Genomic DNA, 18,600 nt, shown 5'->3' on the forward strand with positions numbered 1-18,600 from the left:
GAAAAAAATCATCAGAGTGGGGAGATTACACTCTCAAACAAGCATAAGGCATAAGTGACTTCGCTTGTTAAATGCCAAAACGGTGGTTTTTATCTTTATGGTGTGGGGCTTATTCTGTATATCCATATTTATGAAACTCAAATCCTTCTGGATGGAGTATTTTAGAATTAAGCTATTAAATTAAAAATATTTTCTGTATCTTGTTCATTTAGGATGTACTCCTAAACCTTGAAATATTTTCAAAAGTGCTACATTTTTTTTTTTTTCTCCTCATCAAACTCATGTATCTTCTCACTAATATGGGCAGTACTGAGGTTAGACTCAAGATACCATGCGTGACCACAGGTTTTCTTTCTTGGAGTTTTTAGCATGTGTCCTTAGTGCACATGCAAAAGAGCTAAACTATGGTAATAAAGCTAGATTAGGGCCAATCTTTACTCAGAAAAGAAAATATATTCTAAAAATGTATACCTCCAACCATTGGTTGCAAAAAACATATCAGTTGCCCTATTTGCAGTGTTCAGCTAGGCAGGGCTTGTATCTCTTTAGGTATGCACCTCAACCTCCTGTTCCTGCCACACTTCAAAAACCAACAATCTTAGTTTATATAACTGTTATTATACAAAAGTATAATTAGGATGAGATTTTGAATTTAATAGGGCTTTATGGGAGTATTTCACCTATTTCTAAATATACATCTGCTGCAGCAAAGATATAATTAGTAATATTTGTGAACTGTGACATGAACCCTGGCTGGTTTCTTTGTGTTTTATCTGCTTGAAAGACACTTGGATAAATTATTTTATTTTTCTGAATTATCTGGAACTTTAATTTTAAGCTCATTAAAGGTATGAATTAAAGTAAATTATGTAGAGCTATGGAAGGCATATTGACTAGCAAATGCCTTAAAATTTTTTGTGACTCTTCTGAAAAGAAGTAGTTTAAAAGAATACAGTGGCATGGAAATATTAAATCCTAATACAAGAGCAAAACATCAAAAACATAGTTCTGAAAAGATAATTTCTTTGTATAGTATTTTTAAAACAACTTATTGATTAAACTCAACTTTATGAAATATTTCTTCCTTCCAAAAAAGAAGGAAAACAAAGTAGCTCCTTTAGTTTTAACAAATTTTAACATATAATGTATACATATGTTTATCAATATGTAAAATTTTATGGTTACATGTATAAAGTTATAATTTAAAATCATTCACTGAAAAGACGACTCTGAATAAAACTCAAGTCATGTAATACTCTGCATGTGAGGCAATGTGCTTTTCTCATTCAGAATGTTTTAGTCCCCTGAGACTCTGAGAAAATCATACAGAGTAAGAGCACACAGGTGGCTGGTAAGTGATAAATTCTTCAAAGTACTAAAATTCTGGAGATGGAATAAAAGTAAAGTCTTTACAAATGCAGATTATTGCTCCAGAAAAATACCAGAAACACTAGGTTGATTCTTGTAATAATATCATGAGAATATCATGAAGCTGGCAGCTGCTTATAAAAATTAACACCAATGCCAGGTATACCGGAAGGTTCCCTTGGGAACTGTATGATGTGAACGTTTGAGGCAGCAGGTCAGCTCTGTTTGACTCCTGAGTTGTGAAGGGGTTATTTCATACTAGGGAGTATATTTGTACTTCTGACCCACCTACTCTTTAATTTTAGTCTGTGGGAAGGAACTGTGGTGATGATAAGCCTTTGAAATCCAAAATGGATAACTGCAATTGCTCGGCTGGGTGGGAGAAGAAATATCTATTCAAACACATGACATGTAAGATTTGTTATATTTACCCAAGGTCAGTATTAGCACCCTGCCTTCTATTGAGGACTGTCAAATTTTGAACTTTTCATAAAAATTGGTAATGCTTTGTCAGGGATAGGAAGCTCCATTAATGTAAACTGTTTCGGAGACAGACTTGAAAGATAAAAACCGGTTACTAATTCTAAATCTGATTCTCAAACAGCTTATTAGAATGAACTGAGGTGCTTTTAAAAAAGACTGATGCTCAGGTCTCACTGCAGATCAGTTTAAATCACATCATCTGTAGGGATAGGTATGGGCATTGGGACATATGTTGATGCTTCCAAAAGCTCCTAAGTGTATCTCATGTTCAATTAGATTGAGAAGCGCTCCTTTGAAAGGAAAGTAGCCAGGGAAGAATGGATGTAGGGTTGGTTTTTGGTCTGTCTGGATATCTTGCTCTCTCTGACCTTACCACACATCATTCATTTTAGAGCCCAGCTTAGCCAGGAGACTCCTGGCATAGTGCAGTCTGAGGAGATCAAAATCTAAGTGAAACATCAGCCTCATTATAAGGAGTCAAGTGAGTCTGGACTGTTACTTTAAACATCAACCTTCTCTTATGGAGGCAGAGCCCAGCAAGTGGTCCAAAGCAGCAGAGCGAACAGTGGGAGCTTGTGTAGGGACTGGGTTGCTCTTGGATCTGGGGGTTGATATGAATGCCATGCAAGCAGGTGCCTCAGTGAAAACTAGGACAAGGACTAACTCAAGATTGAAAAATTCAGCTCATGGCTATGATTGAAAGAAAACAAATCTGGTAGGTTTCCTACCAATTAATCATTTAAATTTGCTTTCAAAATGACTGAAATCAGACAAAGGGCTGATTTCATTTTCTATTTGGTAAACAGAATGAACATTTGAACCTATCTACCGAGAAGATTCGCCTCTCCTTGCCAACCACTTGGAGCCATCAGTCCGAACCCGCCGAGACATAAGCATTCCAGTTCTACAGGAACTAGATTGTTAGAGAAAAAGTAAGTCATCTCTCTGTGGAACAGTCAATCCAGCTAGTTGAGAGCGCTGACAACCTTATTCTATGGGAGAAACCATGGAGGGGGCACCCTTGACTTCTTAGGTGCTGGGATTAAAATCACGAGGAATCTGAAACCAAATTCTTTGTTCTGGTTTTGACCATGTCACTAAATGGAAGAATGCCCCGGGCATCTGTGGCTTGGACAGGTGTTTATAATCAGGCACATGAGGTAGTAATTCTCTGCACTTCGACCAGCACAGATCCTTTTTCTTTTCAGGATGTCATTCCATTTTATAAGGCAACCCAGACTTCATGAAGGCACTGATCCCATTTACCTGGAGACTTCTGTTCGATCCCATTGAATTAATATTGTCAAATTGTTAAATAAACTGTTACTTATTGAAGTTTTCTAAGGTACATTAAATCATACTCGGGGCCTTGTAATATCACTTGTTGACTAGAGCTATAGTTTGCAGTTGTGGAAGAGTGGAAGCCAAAGTGATCCTGTGGGGGTTTCTCATCAGGAACAAATCTTACTGAATTAAGGAGCATGCCATATCAAAGGAATTTCAAACCTTTCTGAAATGGACATGAGATGTTATATATCAGATACTCACAGCACGACCTCCACATGGTCCAAAGCCCATTGATCATGACCTGTTCCATTGTGGCGTGGCTGCCACCAGCGCAATAAAACTCCTTTCATCCGTGCCTCCCTAGGTTACAGATAAGAAGACAGGTCAAACACTAGAAAAGAGAGAACTTTCTGGTAAATACAATAGGCTACTCTAAATCAACAGAACTTTGGGTATGGAATTTAGATTTGCTTAGGTCACAGTATTCTTCTAAGCAGCATCACATCTTATTGGCTACTCAAGGATTTGCAATCCTTCTACATCTCTCTCATTTCTTCCCCTTGTTCCACTAGTACCTGGAAGAGCTGCATCTTCAGTCAACAAATGGGATGTACCTTCTGTGTGATGCGTTAGACACTAGACACTAGGGTACAGGCCAGGCAAAACTGACAAACCTACCTATCCTCAACAAATTCTCAAATCAGTGTACCCAGCAGGAGATTTAAAATGTTGTCTTCTAAAGGACTAGAAACACATTATTGGGAGGGAAATATGCACAAAGCACCTTGGTATTTAATTGTTTTTCTCTGTTCCTTCTTGCTTTTATTCCTGGCTCCAAGTTTTGTCAGTTGTCCCAACAGGAAACAGTAACACAACTCTGGAGATCTGGATTAGTCAGTCTCGGTTCTGCCACCACTGACTTTGTGGTGTTTGTTCAATAACTTCCCCACACACTGTTGATTTTCCTTTCTGGGCACTTACAGGGGGACGTTGTAGGACACCCTCTGGGCCTGGGTGAAGTCCTTGGGCTGGTGCTGCGCGATGACGTGCCAGGTGATCCCGTTGTTGACGCTGTACTGCAGCAGCACGGCCTTGTCCACGGCGTGCGGGCCGCTCAGGTCACTGTTGCAGCTGTCTGTCTGTGATGTGCTCCCAATTTGCAAAACAAACATGATTTTGCTGGGGAAAAAGAAAAAACAACCACCACAGGGGAATTCATTTCTAAACAAAAGTCAGGTAGTATTCAAGGAGTTATGTTTTATTTTTTTTATCTTTCTTATTTCTAAGTTCTGTAATTTTCAAGTTCATAATATGGTAAAAATAGAAGCATTCAGTCTTATGACTAAGTCACATAAATAACAAAATCTTTTACATCATACATATGAAATAAGCTTGGAAGGCTGGTGTTCTACACAGAGAAAACAATTTAGACTTTCAAAGATCTTTTTTCTTCCTTTGATGTTAGAAATCTTGTTAGAACATTTCTCCTGAAACACCTTCTGTTTTCTGCAAGGTAATATCAGCCAAATAGGCAGCTGAGGACATGGAGAAGACAAGATATAAAGCCATGATATTTACTCTATATGCTTTTTATGGTGGAGAAGGAAAGAGTGGCTTTATTTCTTGGCTAGGCAAAGGGGGGACACAATAGGCTAGTGCCTCCAGAACTGTGCCCCTATGCTATATGCTTTTTATAAATAGCTTCAAGCTGAACAGAATCTGGACGAGGATAAATCATGTTTATTTTAGGAAAAGATGTCTGGAGATCAGAGAAGAGGGAAAACTGAGTTAGACATGCAGGCTCTGGACCATGTCTGCTGTTGTGTTTGATGTGTCCTTTTGCTTCTCACAGGCATCCTTGCCCTTAGAAGATATAGTTTTTAAACATAGGAAATCTATCTTTGTAAGATTTTTAAAGTGATTAATAAGATTCCTGAGTGATTAACAGAGTGATTAATAGGTGGTCAAATAAACTGCTAGACTTGTACCTATAAATGCATTGATCAATTTAAAGCAAAGTTACTTGTTTGGCAGACAAAAAGCTGTGTTTTCTCAGGCTTAGGTGCAGAGCTGGAAGGGCAGGTGGGGAAGAAAAGTCAAGCCTCCTGGGTCTCTTTTCCTTTGTCTTCTCTATTCTACATTAGCACGCAGTTCCTAAACTGTGTGAACTTTTAAAGTTCCCATCTATCCAACCATCAATCTTCCATTTCCATTTGTAGCTACATATATTAAATATAGGACTACGTATGCTTGCATTACTATAAATCTTCACACTCACATTTATATTTACATGCTTGCATATGGTCCACATTAAATTATCTATATAGATTATTCATAACCAATTATTTACTTTTTCAACTTTATTGACATACAACTGACCTATAGCATTGTGTTACTGTGATACACTTCTCTATTTTTTATATTTGGCCATTTCTCTAAGCTTATGCCTATGTTACCACCATTCACAAGGTAACTCTATACTAAATTTAAGCAAATCATAATTTTGAGTTGTGCAAACATATGATACTTTCTCACACCAAATGCAGCTGATATTAGTTTTCTACTGCTTAGTGACACCCATGCCGTGAAGTTCATGATCATATCTAACAATGGACAGTGATGTGCTTGCGACTGATTCTGTGTCTGAACTACAACACAGGAGTTTTGTTACCTTGCTCGAGTGAGATCCAGAGGTTTGGTGGCAGCTTGCCTTATCTGACAGCCATTAAAATAGAGCGAGTCCCCATGGGCATAGGGCGCCAGCTGCCCACAGCCACTTCCTATCACTCCACCTTGAATAGTTTCCCAGTTTGCCTCAGTGACTCTTGCCGACTCAAAATTATCTTTAATATAACTGGGAAGGTCATGACTGAAAATAGAGCAGTCATCGCCTAGAGGGAAATGAATAGTTGCAAAAATTAGCCAGAACAAACAGAATCATCAAAGATTATGAACAAGCATTCAATTTCACATTTAATCCAATCAATGTCAGATTTACTGTAAGAATGACAAAATACCAAGCAGATATAGGTTCTTCGAAATAAATATTTCTCTTTTATTTCAGCAATTATTGGCTTATGCTGCTGAAAAGTCATATTATCTTTGAGTTGATATTTACTAAAATAGGTAGGTGCTAATGTACTTAGTACTGGTATAAGCCCATTGATAAAAAATAGCGTCTGGCTGGGCTTGCATGTTAAGCAGCCATGGGTCTTAGAAGGGAGCTCTCACCCTGGCATGAGAGGTAACATAATAATTTCTTTTTCCCTAGCATGATAAGAAAATAGCAGGAAAGAAGTCATGTTCTTGTTCTCCTTCTAGTTCTTAAAGTTGATTCTTGAGAACAGAGTCTATATTTTATTCATTGTTGGATTCTAGCACCTAGCATAATACTGAGTACATATAAAATGTTCCATAATGAAGCTGGAATAAATACAGGAATAATAAACTGGAAGTGTTTCTCAGAGATAACAGACCTGCAATGCAGGCATTTAAGGAAGGCATTACTTTAGCAAATGTGTATGTCTCTACATTTTTCCCTGACTGGAAATGCACAAATTTTCTCAATGTCTACAATAACTCAAAATCAAAAGCTCAGAGTTCTGTTGGATCAGAGAAAAGGGCAAATTCTAGACACCTAGGACTCCTTGTAAGACAGCTGAGTTGTTTATTTTCCTAAAAGTTCAAATTCTCCAGCTAACACATGGACAGACCCAGCTGGTCTGAGCAATAATAAGACCAGGGGAAGAAGACAGCAGCTAAGAATTTCTAACATCAGCAATGTTAACATGTAACAATGTAACAATCAGTCTACATTTATCATACTCATTTCATTTGGAGGCAAGGAAATAGCATCCATCAAGAAAGCTAAGTAGACTCTACTCCAGAATCCAAATCTATGGGTTCTTGCATTGTACACTTGGAGAAGCTAATTCTGGTCCTCTTTGGATAAATCTCTCAGCTCTGAGAGACATAGAGACTGATTGGAAAGAACAACCTGGGTTCTGGTCTTCTTTCTGACATGTACTATTAGAGAAGTCACTTAGGCTCCCCTCAATTTCTTTACCTATAAAGTGATAATGGTGACATTAACCATAGTTAATATATGGGGGTGTGTATCATAAGTACTAAATAACTCTGCTGAATGAATGGTGGGATAGTTGTGTAACTAGTAAAGCATAAGGCAGTGTAAGGGTTCAGTAAAAAAATTTACTGTGCATTGCTCTTTGTCAAGAATTAGGCTCCGAGGATGTAAAAGTAATTGGATACAGTGAACTTTGTAACATAGAGGCTGAAACCTGTGAGAAACGTTTCATCAAAGGAAAGCAGGGCTGCAGGCTTTCCAACAGGACTGACAGAGCAACCTCCTGGGATCTCAGCAGTTGAGTAGATACTTTGCCCCAAATACACAGTCAGCCTCTAGAAACTCAAGCAGTAAAAATGTATTTTTTGAGGTATGAAGGTTTTTCTGTGTGCATATGTGAGGAAGAGACTTGGGAAATAGAACATTTTGAATTGTCAGCTCCATCTTGGGAGGCCAGAGGCACCTGCCCCTGGGAAAGGCCGAGGAAGAAAGAATATTGGTCCAGTGTCTGGGGACAGGCAGCCAGGCAGGGGAGGAGAGAGGCCCAGAGCAAAATCAAGTGTGGAAGGTAGAGGCGGGCAGGGAGTCATGTGGGAGCTGAGGAAGGTGAGGTACTGTAGAATATCCTGGGGGGGCGGATAAAATCTGCATTTTTAAAATTCAAGGAACATAGCATAAAATTATCCTTCATAATTCATCCCTGAGGTAAATAAGTCTGTGATCAAAGAGTGCATCGTCTATCTCAAATCCCTCAGGCCAGAGCTTCTACCATTCCCTAGTGGCCTTTGCACGCATGTTGAGATGAGGAGAACCTTATGGTCTCCTGGGTCATGAACAACAAAACGGGATTCTGACCTTGGAAACTTTCATCGCAGATGCAGACAGCACCGGTGGTGCAGTATCCGTGCCCACTGCAGAGCTTGGGGCAAGCCTCTCCGATGTACACGTGATCGATTGCCCAGCTCTGCTTCTCGGTTTCTTCGCCCTTCTGGATCCAGCGGAACTGTGTCGCACTGAAAGCAGAAGGGATTCAGGAGGCTGTTCTTGCCCATGGTGTGTCCAGCCTCTAGTCTCTGGAGATAGGGGCTATTTCTAAGGAAAGGGCTTCCAAAACTTTTCCCCAAAGCATCCAATTGGCGGAGGTGAGTGAACTTGTACCCCTCAGACTCTGGAAGTAAACCCCCAAAATTCCTGAAAAATTTATGTGCATTTCCTGTTCTAGTCCATAATAAGCCCATATCCATTTTTCCTACAGTGGTGTGTCATTTTCAAATCTTTGGGGAAAATAAATGCTACTCTAGGAAGACTGTGCTCCATTATATCTACCCTACAACTCAGTATAACCCGATCAGCCTGGCACACCCCAGCAGGCACTGATTGTGGGGGGAACAGCAGAGCCTCTGGGAGCATAGAACACTGGGGCAGTTGTGGTGCCAAGTCCAAGTCTTGGGACACTTATCACTCAGGGTCTGTGACTGAGATTGGTGTGTGCTGTGGTATTTAATTAAAAGAAAAGTTGAGGTATATGAGTCATTTACAAAGAAGAATCCTGTTTCTTCTGGGCACACACAGTTGCCATTTAGGGGCATGGGGCAGTGAAAGGAGCGGGGAGATGAGGGGAGAGGGGACTAGGGCTACAACTAAAAGTCTAGACTCCTTTTAGCAGTTGCTCTCGGCTCCCTGTGTGAGTTCTGCAGAGACTCACAGGTCATTCCACACAGTTCACCTAAGTACGCAGCCTACCTGGAGGAGACATGGTCAGGCAGCTGGATGGTGATTCTCCTCCAGCTAGAGCTGTTGACAGCATTGTAGATGGTGGCTTCATGGAACTGGAAGGGGGAGCAGCCAATGCTGTTTGAAGAGGAAGGAAGGCACTGGGTCTGCACGAGCTGCCAGGAATCGGACCTGCAGAAACCAGAGAAACCAGAGAGGCTGCATTAGACAGCTCTTCAGAGAAATATACAGCCTGTCTCATGTCAAGGTAATGCTTAACAATTGAGTTAAATTAAGAAATTTTAATATAAATTTCATATATATATATAATTACATATAATAAAAAGAAAAATGGAAAATTATTTCAAATAAGATATACTTTAACTCTTTATAAGCACATTAACATATTTATAGATGACAGAATAAAATAATAGCGGGCACAGAGCTGACTCTAGTGGCTTCTGCTCCCTGATATTGCTATAAGAACTATACCTGGAGTTGACTGACAACATTCTCTGTCTACCCAAACTTTATTACTATAATTCATTTTTCAAAGTGGCGGTGGGAGGCAGGCCTATTGACACCCTAAAGAGGTAACTGCACTAAGTCAGACTTATAGTCAACAGTGCTACTATGCTTAGGGGATGTGACTCTAGCTAAAACATAATCAGATCTTTCGTTGATTTATATTTTTATTAGGGTTGTTTGAAAACAAGCAACATAAATAAAAGAGAGTTCTACTTTGAGGACAAATATAGTGTCTTAGTTTAAAATACAAAATTTGTTGGCTGCAGCCTAGTATGAAATTTTCTTGGTTTGAAGGAAAAATTGAAAATAAGATACATTGTGAGTTTTATACAAATGACATTTTCACATGCATACAATTAACTGCCACATTTAATACATAAGAATGCTTCCCTGTAAGCAGTTGCCTTAAAAATAGACAACCATTTGAATTGTATATTCACATTTGGAGGAAATGTAAAAAGTGATTTCACAAACCTTGCATCCTTAGTGTACTCCAACATTACGGAATGAAGGTCACCACAAGAAGTGGCTTCACAACCCACCACAATCTAAAACAAGCAGATAATTGATATGTGTCAGGCAAGATTAAATAATGCCTAGCATTAACGAGAACTCTCATCTCTCTTCATTATGATTTTGATAAGTAACCAAGAAGTATTTGAAGAAGCTCTTACAGAGCAGCCTGCCAGACACCAAGAAGACGTTTTTTTGAGTTTTGTACAAGTCATACCATTTTGCAAGGAGATGAGAATTTAGGTTAAAAAATACTATTTATATTTACTTAATTAGTATAACATACTAATCGTAAATTTGGGGAAGATAAATTGGTCAAAAGGAAAGTAGTATTAGGAGAATTAATGGAAAGAAACAAAGTATCATTGGTTCAAGATAGTTTCATTGATTTACTAACTTCCTTGATGCTGCCATTACAGTTTTATATGTAATTAAAAATAGTTAATTTTTAATTACTTAATATTTCTTCCTAGTTTTTTCCATTTCCATGTAGATAAAAGTATTCCATATCATGTGCAATTAAATGCTTGAATCATCAACAGTGCATAAATGCTGTGAAGACGTGGTGGTTCAAATTTAAGTTCTAATCATCTACTCAATCAACAAGTCCTGTTTCAGTGCTGACACCAGGGAAGGTTGGTGCTATAAACTTCATACAATATGCTTATTCATAAAACAACTGTGGTTTCAGAGAGAGAATACAATGTGTATTCCAGCAGTGGAAATGGAAACCAGAAATATATAAAATGCTTTGGTGCTTCATAGGAAGGAGAGGTTGAATCTGATTAAGTGGGTGAGAAAATAATTCTTCAGAAGTTGGAGAGCTGAATTATTCCAGCTACAAACAGATATAATAATTATGTGATGTGATACAGGTGCTAACTACCACTATTGTGGCAACTGTATTATAATATATAAATGTATCAAATCAACATGTTGTATGACTTAAATTTACACAGTGCCATATGTCAAATATATTTCAATTAAAAAAAGAAAAGAATTCATCAATGAGAGTGCATGTGAGCTGTCCCTGAAGGATGGGAAGAGTCTCAGAGGTAGAGATAGGACAAAGATGTTTAGGTGGAAGGACTGTGAGCAGACATGCAGGGGGAAAGCACTGTGGCATGTCTAGAGCATAGCGTGTGGTTAATGCGTTTTGGTTTAAGTGTAGAACATTGGTAGAGAAGGCTGGAAAGATCGGTTGAGTTTGGCAGAGCATGAGTTGTAGTCAAAGGTGTTTGAGCTTAATATGGTAGGCAATGGGGAGTCATTAAGGGTTTATGAGCAGTAGAATGATGTATCAAAGCTGTACTTTGTAAGGATCAATCTGTGCTGCTGAAAACACGTGAAGTGGAGAGAGATTCGACAGGAGAAGACTACTCAGTGGATTACTGATTTAATGAGGGCCAGAATGAAGGTGGTGACAGTGCAGAGAGAGGAGATGCTATGGGTGCCAGGAATACAGGGAATTAGAATTAAAAAGATGGAGTAACTAATTAGATATGAAAAATGATAAATCAAAGACTAAATTAAAATTTAGAGCTGGTGAATAAGTGAGAGGCAATGCCATCAAGAGAAATAGGAAAATCAGAGAGAGGAGTTGGCAGAAGTGGGAAGATAGGAAGTTCACTATTAAACATGTTGAGTTGAGGTGCCAGTAATTTAAAGGTGCAGAAAAGTACACAGGTGATTAAAAGTACAGAATTAAATGTTGATGAGCCAGTCAAGGTTGGATATGCAAATCTTGGAATTGCTCTTAAAGATATGATACTTCAAGACAGAGGGTGAATGAAGTTCTCAATAGTGAGAATGTCTATGAAGAGAGAAGAAAGCCTGGGAGAAGTACTAAGAAATGCTGATATTTAGAGGGTTGAGGGAAGAAGAGCCAAAAAGGAGATAGACGTAGCTATTAAGCAGGTAAGAGGAGAAGCAGCAGAGAACCCAGAAACTGAGGGGAAAGAGAATTTCACCAGCTGGAGAAGACAAGAACAAGAGTGCCAAATAGTACAGAGAAAATGAAAAACGAGGAATGGGTGAAAGGTGTTGCATGTGGTGTTCAGAAAGTCTATGGTGACTTTAAAGATGCAGATTTAGTGACACTTTAATTCTTAAATTTCTGGGGACAAGTTTTTTTTTTTTTTTTTTTCCTCTGTTTTAAAAGAAACAAATTGACTTGGCTAGGGAAGAAAATTTCAGTCTCTGCAGTTCTGGGTTGATAGAAGCAACAAAAGAGGAGGCCCCAACCAAAATTAATCAAAAATATGAGTGTGATGCAGGCCTGAGAGAGGAAAAGCCTTCACTCTTAAGGGCCGTGGCTCTGAATTAGGGGTAGTGTAATTCTGGATGTGACTCTGTGCGTCCTTCATGTCACTAAGGTAAGGACGGTCCTGAGGGGGTGGCAGCATTTGGTGGTGCTTGCCTCACCCTCCAGTCTCTGAAGGAGAGTTTATTACAAAGCTGAGGAAAACAGAAAATTTGCCTTTTTTCTTCAACTTGGAAATTCTTCTTACAAAACTGAAGCCCTATACACATTAACTCCCCATTTCCCCCTTCTCCCAGCTATGAACACATTTTTATTTATGCTAATAAGGATTCTTTCTGTCAGCTGTCATTGTAGCACGTCTTTTTAAATAAGGGCATTAGAACAACTGATCTGTCTCTTTAAAATGACCCAGTAATAAACTGCATTTCTGTAATGTCCCTTTTTAGTGTTTTCTGCAATAAGACATTAATTGATAGTGCTTTATCTTTCTCTCTAATTTGTCTACTAATTACCTCCTAGGCCTTCTCTTCCATTTTTCTATATGAGTAAAATATGCATTTATTAATAAGAAGTGAGAGTCCTTTTCAAATCTTTGAGGATTTGGGAGGTTTCAGTTGGGCTAATGTACAGGTTTGCTGTTTGGATGTCAGAGAGAAAAGAAAAATGGAAAGATATCATGAAAAAGGACATATAAAGAAGCAAAGCTTGATGTATGAGATAGGCATAAAGATAAAGTGGTAGAGAAATTAGTGGGAGAGAAAGAGAGACAGAAAGGGATAGAGACAAAGAAAGAGATAGACAAAGGCACCTACTTGATCTTTTTATTTCCAAGGTTTGTAAAAGTGAAGTCAAGATTACATATCTGAGATATAGTTGCATGTCCTGCTATGTCTCAATATATCTGTGTTCAAATAATCCTACAAGGTAAAGGCCTTTGTGAAAGATAACTTCTTTTATTCATAAAATAAAGTCTCTTTTAATGAATGCAATCAATCATTTCCTTATAGTTGTTCAAATAAGCTTTCTCTCTGTACTCCCTCCCCCAAATCTAACACCAGACTGCCTGGAGGAGCCGCTTCCCCTTACTTTAAACTGCATCATATATCCTGGCTGTATAATGAGTTCTCTGGAGGAGAGTGCATTGTGAGTCTTGTCCTTCTTTTTATTTGGCCAGTAGAGGTGGAAGGATGGGTTGCCACAGAATCCTGCTGTCCTCACAGCATTAGGGTAAAAACTCCAGTTTTCTTCATGGGAGGTGCCTTCTGTTAAGATAAATTGGAAGTAATATGGCATGTTATTCTCTTAAATTAATTGGTTTATTGTTGAACTACTTGAATGTCTATGCTCTAGCTCTTTGCTTACCCTTTAAGATTGATTTTTATTTTCTTTAATTGGTATAATATATAAGCAATCAAATCTAGAAAAGATTATTAAATGTTAGTACAATGATTACCCAACTTTTAAAATATAATTGCTAGTCTGGGTAACTTTTACTATTGCAAGATTTTTCCTGGAATACTTGCAAACCAATAAAATATGTATCTCTGCAGTATAGAAATTCTTAGAGAAACTGAAATTATTTGGGGCTGCTGAAATTTCAAATTATATTTAGAGCAAGACATTGTGTCTTTAATGGGATTTATTAAATTCTTTGTTGACATTTCAACAAGCAGTCAATCTTGAAGATGTATAAACTATTAGACAAAATAATAGCTAACATTCGTTGATCAGTAAATATACGGTAGGCACTCATCTAAATGCTTTTCATGTAGCAATTCATGTAAAGACATAAGCAGACAAAAGATACACAGGGAGGATTGCTCAATGTCTTATTTCTTACCATCATCAAAAGTGTCAACCAGTTGACTGGGATTGATTTCTGCTCCACCAATCAAAATGTTGTCTAGTGCCCACTGAGCACGCTCTACCCCAGAGACCACGAGTCCATTGCTGATCACAAAAGGCTGCCACCAGCGAAGTCGAGTTGTGTTGGTAAGAGCCTCCTCGGGAAGAAGTATGTAGTCATGTCTGACTGAAATGTATTTCTGATAATCCATCTCATGGAGCAAAGACCAAGTAATTCCTATAAAACAAATATACCAACATAGTAACATACTGAAAAAAACACAACAAACAACCAATATATTGCAGTTACAGCAAGTTCTCCAAAGAGATCTTCAGCCAGATAATGAGAACTGATTTCACTGACTTTAACGTAAGTATTCACACACTGTTTCAAAATGAGACTGAGGATATAAGGGGAAGGGTATTTAGAAATACTTGGGCAAAAATAAAAATACCAAGGTAAAAATTAAATATTTTCAGCTTCTAAAGTTTTGTTCTTGATTCCAATATGCATTATTTCTCATAAATAATGAGAAACACCAGTGTTTTAAATCTTTCTAGATAAGATACTCCTAGTATTTTAAAATATAGCGATTATAATTCTATGCAATTTGTGATTTGTTGGACGAATATGAAGCTTCTCTCATCAACTGATAAGACAGTAGGTGGAATGTTTAAATTACTTAAGAAAACACCTTTGAATTCCTAAAATACTTTTAAGGTAGGGTCATCTATTTATCTGCCAGTTATTAAGAATGATACCTATCCCTTAATGCTGATTTTCTGAAAACCTCATGGTACTACTGGTCTGGTTCTAGCTACTTCAAAATAACAAAACAAAATCTTGTTAAAATAGTGTGTGACAGACTCACAAATTGACTACAGTTTTCCACAACTACTAATGCTTTCTTATAGATTTTCTATACCATTTATTATATGCTTGTTCACACAAAAGCTTTTTAAAACACTTTAAAATGTTTTTAAAATTATCTTTTACCTGGAAGACTATGCAAAAATTTATTTCTTATTTGTATCATTTATAATCAAGCTTCAGCTATGCTTCGTGATTACTGTCTTTACTCATAAGCTTGGAGTTTTTTTTTTTAATGTGATTTCTCTCTTTTCCCTTTTTGTGTAGATTTTGTACAACACAGAAATTACAAATATAGACTGTGTAATGGGTGGAATGCAACCAAGATCTATAGCTTTCTCTTTGTGACTTTCACTATTTGTATTGCCAGGTCAGCAAAGTTTTGCGGAGACTTTTCTGAGGGGCAATGGATGGAATTTGGGAATCCGCTGCAAGGCATGGCTTTCACCCCTGAAACGTGCCTCCGTCTGTAGAGTAGTCCAACAGCACGCCTTCCTTCCGGCAGATGGGCCGATGGCAGGAGGTCATGTTGTTCTCACTACCAATGCGCCCCCAGTACTGCAGGAATCTGAATGCAAGCACAAATTAGCCATCAGAACAGATAGTTAGAACAAATTATCTACTCAAGCCCTGGATAACAACTTCTTTCATAGGTGTGTTCTTGTTTGGGGGCCAGTTTGCTAAGTTGTAACAAAGATAACAAAAAAATCGGCTTACTTTGCCCCTCTGAGGTCCAAATCTTGAGTAATAGCTTGTCTCACTGTGGATCCCCCAAAATAGAGTGCAGTGTCCTCTGCAAGAATCCCACACTCAGTACAAGTACTTCCACCTTCCAAGGACATCCATAAATCAGGCTTGATTTCTTCACTGTCAAAGCGTTCCTTCAGAAAAGTCTGGAAAAAAGTAAGTGGTATGTCTTTAAAAGTAAAAACTTCAAAGAATACTTATGGAATAATTAAGAAAATACAAAGTTACATCTTGGACCTTAAAAAATTAGAGCTGATTTCAAATGCTTTTCTGAAAGATAATAAAAGAAACCCAACACGATACATCCACAATATTCTTGTCCATCATCTATTGACAATCATTTAAACTGCCTAAATAATGCTTAATTATTGGAATTTAAAATCTAGAAAGAATCTTAGAATAGAACAATTGTAAAGTTGAGTTTAGTAATACTCCTATTTGTAAAAACTCACTTAAGCATATACTCTCAAAATATTTATTTATATATTACGGAAAGTAATCTTGTAATTTATTATGATATTATGAAAACAGGAACAAAAATTTAAAAAAATTAAAGGAATAAGATAAGACAGATGTTTTAGCACTTGCCCCTGTCCCAGTATTCCCTGACTGTCTTATTCTCCCTGGAAATATGTGCCCCCTCCACTCCCTGCACCTTGGAGACTGTTTTAGGAACCAAGGACCCTTCAGCTTCCAACACAGAACAAACTTAAAATGTCTATTTGGTTAGGCAGGGACATTTGAAACCAAACCTTTCTGTATGAAGTCAAAAGAAAACAATCTTGGAAGGCAATTTAAAGGACTTTTCACATGTTTGTCAGGGCCAAGATTCTGGATGATAGGGAGAAGAACTCAAAAATCTAGAATAAAATATTTCCCCTGAGTCTCCAGTTTATCCTCTGACTAAAAAGGACCACCAACCAGGAATAGTCTATTTCCAAAACAGAATAGATAAATAAAATATTAGGGTTCATTATGGCTAATTTTATGTTCAATTATTTCATTTCCTCATATCATAGTCAAGATCTTGATTTTCTATTCATTTTGTCCAGAGGACATTCTTTTTGCCCATAATACAGTTTTGCATTAGGTTGAGGCAGGTTTTTTTTTCATTTTCCTTTTTGTTTTTTTAGTGATAGAAATATGTCATGAAAACTATATGTCATAGTTGCAACTGTAGTAGCTGTTTACAGAAAAACTGTATACCTTTTCACGTCTTAGGTAGGTTGTCTAGTTGCTATCTTATTATATGGTTCAGATGGTTTAGATAGACCGTCTTCAAATTTGGAACATAATCAACTCCATAGTTAAAGACATGTGGTCAACATGTTAGCCTTACCTTACCTCACTGATGTTAGCAAATAAGTGCAATTTATAACTGGAGGTTTATATGTGAGAACACAAGAGTCAGAAGACATGCTTTGGTAATCATGTTAAACTCTCATTAGAAATATCTGATTCAGGGTTCATAATATAGATTTCTACAATTTCTTATTTCTTATCCAACTGAAGAATGCTAATGGAATTTAAATGTTCACTAAAGACTCTATATCAAAAAATTTATTTATTACCTGTGGCTACCTTTCTCATGTTATAATCTCATTTGATAACATACAAACTAACAGCTTCAGATACAAGTGAGTATTGCTCCAATTTTATGTTTTTAATCTATTAGTTCCAAAGTTGTTGAAGTATTGTAGAAAAAAATCACAGTTTTTTAAAAAATGTATTTATTTTTGGCTGCTTGGGTCTTAGTTGCAGCTCATGGGCTTCTCTCTAATTGAAGTTCGTGGGCTTAGTAATTGTGGAGCATGGGCTTAGTTCCCTGTGGCATGTGGGATCTTAGTTCCCTGACCAGGGATCAAAACTGCATCCCCTGCATTGGAAGGCATATTCTTAACCACTGGACAACCAGGGAAGTCACAAAATGACAGGTTTTATTTACATTGTTTGTCACTTATACACTCAATTTCAATCACTTGTACTTTTTTTTAACTTAGTCATTTTTCTGTTATTGTAAGATAAATACAGTATATTTATTTACAGAAACACAGTGTGTGTATATATATATATATGTATATATATAGCAACAGTGTTGAGCAACTGTATTTACTTTGCATGTTGAATAATTATATAATAGCTAAAATTTCCAAGACTAATCTCTCTATTATTATTTAATACACAACCACATTTCAGCAGTCAACAAATCAGAACACTTTCTGAACAAAAATTCTGGTGCCGTTTCTGCCTTTTTGAAAACTTGTTTTTTGTGTGTGTGATAATGTATCAATATTATTTGCTTTATTTCATAACAACAACAGTACCCTCCTAATTTAAATAGTACATCTACTGAAAAAAGTGAATTAAGGAAGGTTTAATATTGACTTTAATAGTCTGCTCTATAAAACCCAAAAAAACAGAGTATGTTCTTTAATCCATACAGACTGCGTTTATATTATTTAGTGGGTAAAACATACTAGCACTTGGTCCTAATATTCTTGTATTTAATAAACCCTATATATATATATTTGATATTCTGTCCAAAGGATTTATTTCCTGGGAACCCCAAAGAACATGGTTATAAATTATTAGTCTCACTCTTAAGTTGGCTCTTAATGCACGATCTGGAATGAGGATACATATTTTCTTCAGGGGCTTTAACTTTACCTTCAGAGTGTGAGTCAAGTAGCAGTTTGGCCCAGAGTATCCCGGATCACAGATGCACTGTTCCTTTAAGCAATCTCCATGGCCTCTGCAGTTGTCCAAGCATTCAGGGCCCAGGTAGAAATTGTCAATTGCCCACTGCATATCTGAGTGCTTCTGGTAGAACCGAAACCTTACTGGACTATTGGCAACACAAGAGCAAAGGAGTGAAGAACAAAAGTTAACTTTATTCAG

General features: G+C 37.4%; 1 protein-coding gene across 4 annotated transcripts in view; it reads right to left on the reverse strand.

Annotated features, from left to right (window-relative positions):
• Window positions 1-18,600, reverse strand: part of RELN (reelin) — a 527,544-nt gene that overhangs the window by 7,410 nt on the left and 501,534 nt on the right. For all 4 annotated transcript variants that reach the window (XM_043872741.1, XM_043872740.1, XM_043872739.1 and 1 more), the window contains 11 exons: window positions 18,370-18,547; window positions 15,673-15,848; window positions 15,417-15,523; window positions 14,080-14,322; window positions 13,326-13,501; window positions 9,938-10,011; window positions 8,966-9,127; window positions 8,078-8,235; window positions 5,810-6,029; window positions 4,120-4,317; window positions 3,400-3,498 (listed from right to left, as the gene is read on the reverse strand). In XM_043872741.1, the coding sequence (XP_043728676.1) occupies window positions 3,400-3,498; window positions 4,120-4,317; window positions 5,810-6,029; window positions 8,078-8,235; window positions 8,966-9,127; window positions 9,938-10,011; window positions 13,326-13,501; window positions 14,080-14,322; window positions 15,417-15,523; window positions 15,673-15,848; window positions 18,370-18,547 (1,791 nt within the window). The remainder of the gene's footprint in view (window positions 1-3,399; window positions 3,499-4,119; window positions 4,318-5,809; window positions 6,030-8,077; window positions 8,236-8,965; window positions 9,128-9,937; window positions 10,012-13,325; window positions 13,502-14,079; window positions 14,323-15,416; window positions 15,524-15,672; window positions 15,849-18,369; window positions 18,548-18,600) is intronic.

This window comes from Cervus elaphus, chromosome 18 (assembly GCF_910594005.1).
Source record: "Cervus elaphus chromosome 18, mCerEla1.1, whole genome shotgun sequence".
Classification (NCBI taxonomy): Eukaryota; Metazoa; Chordata; class Mammalia; order Artiodactyla; family Cervidae; genus Cervus; species Cervus elaphus.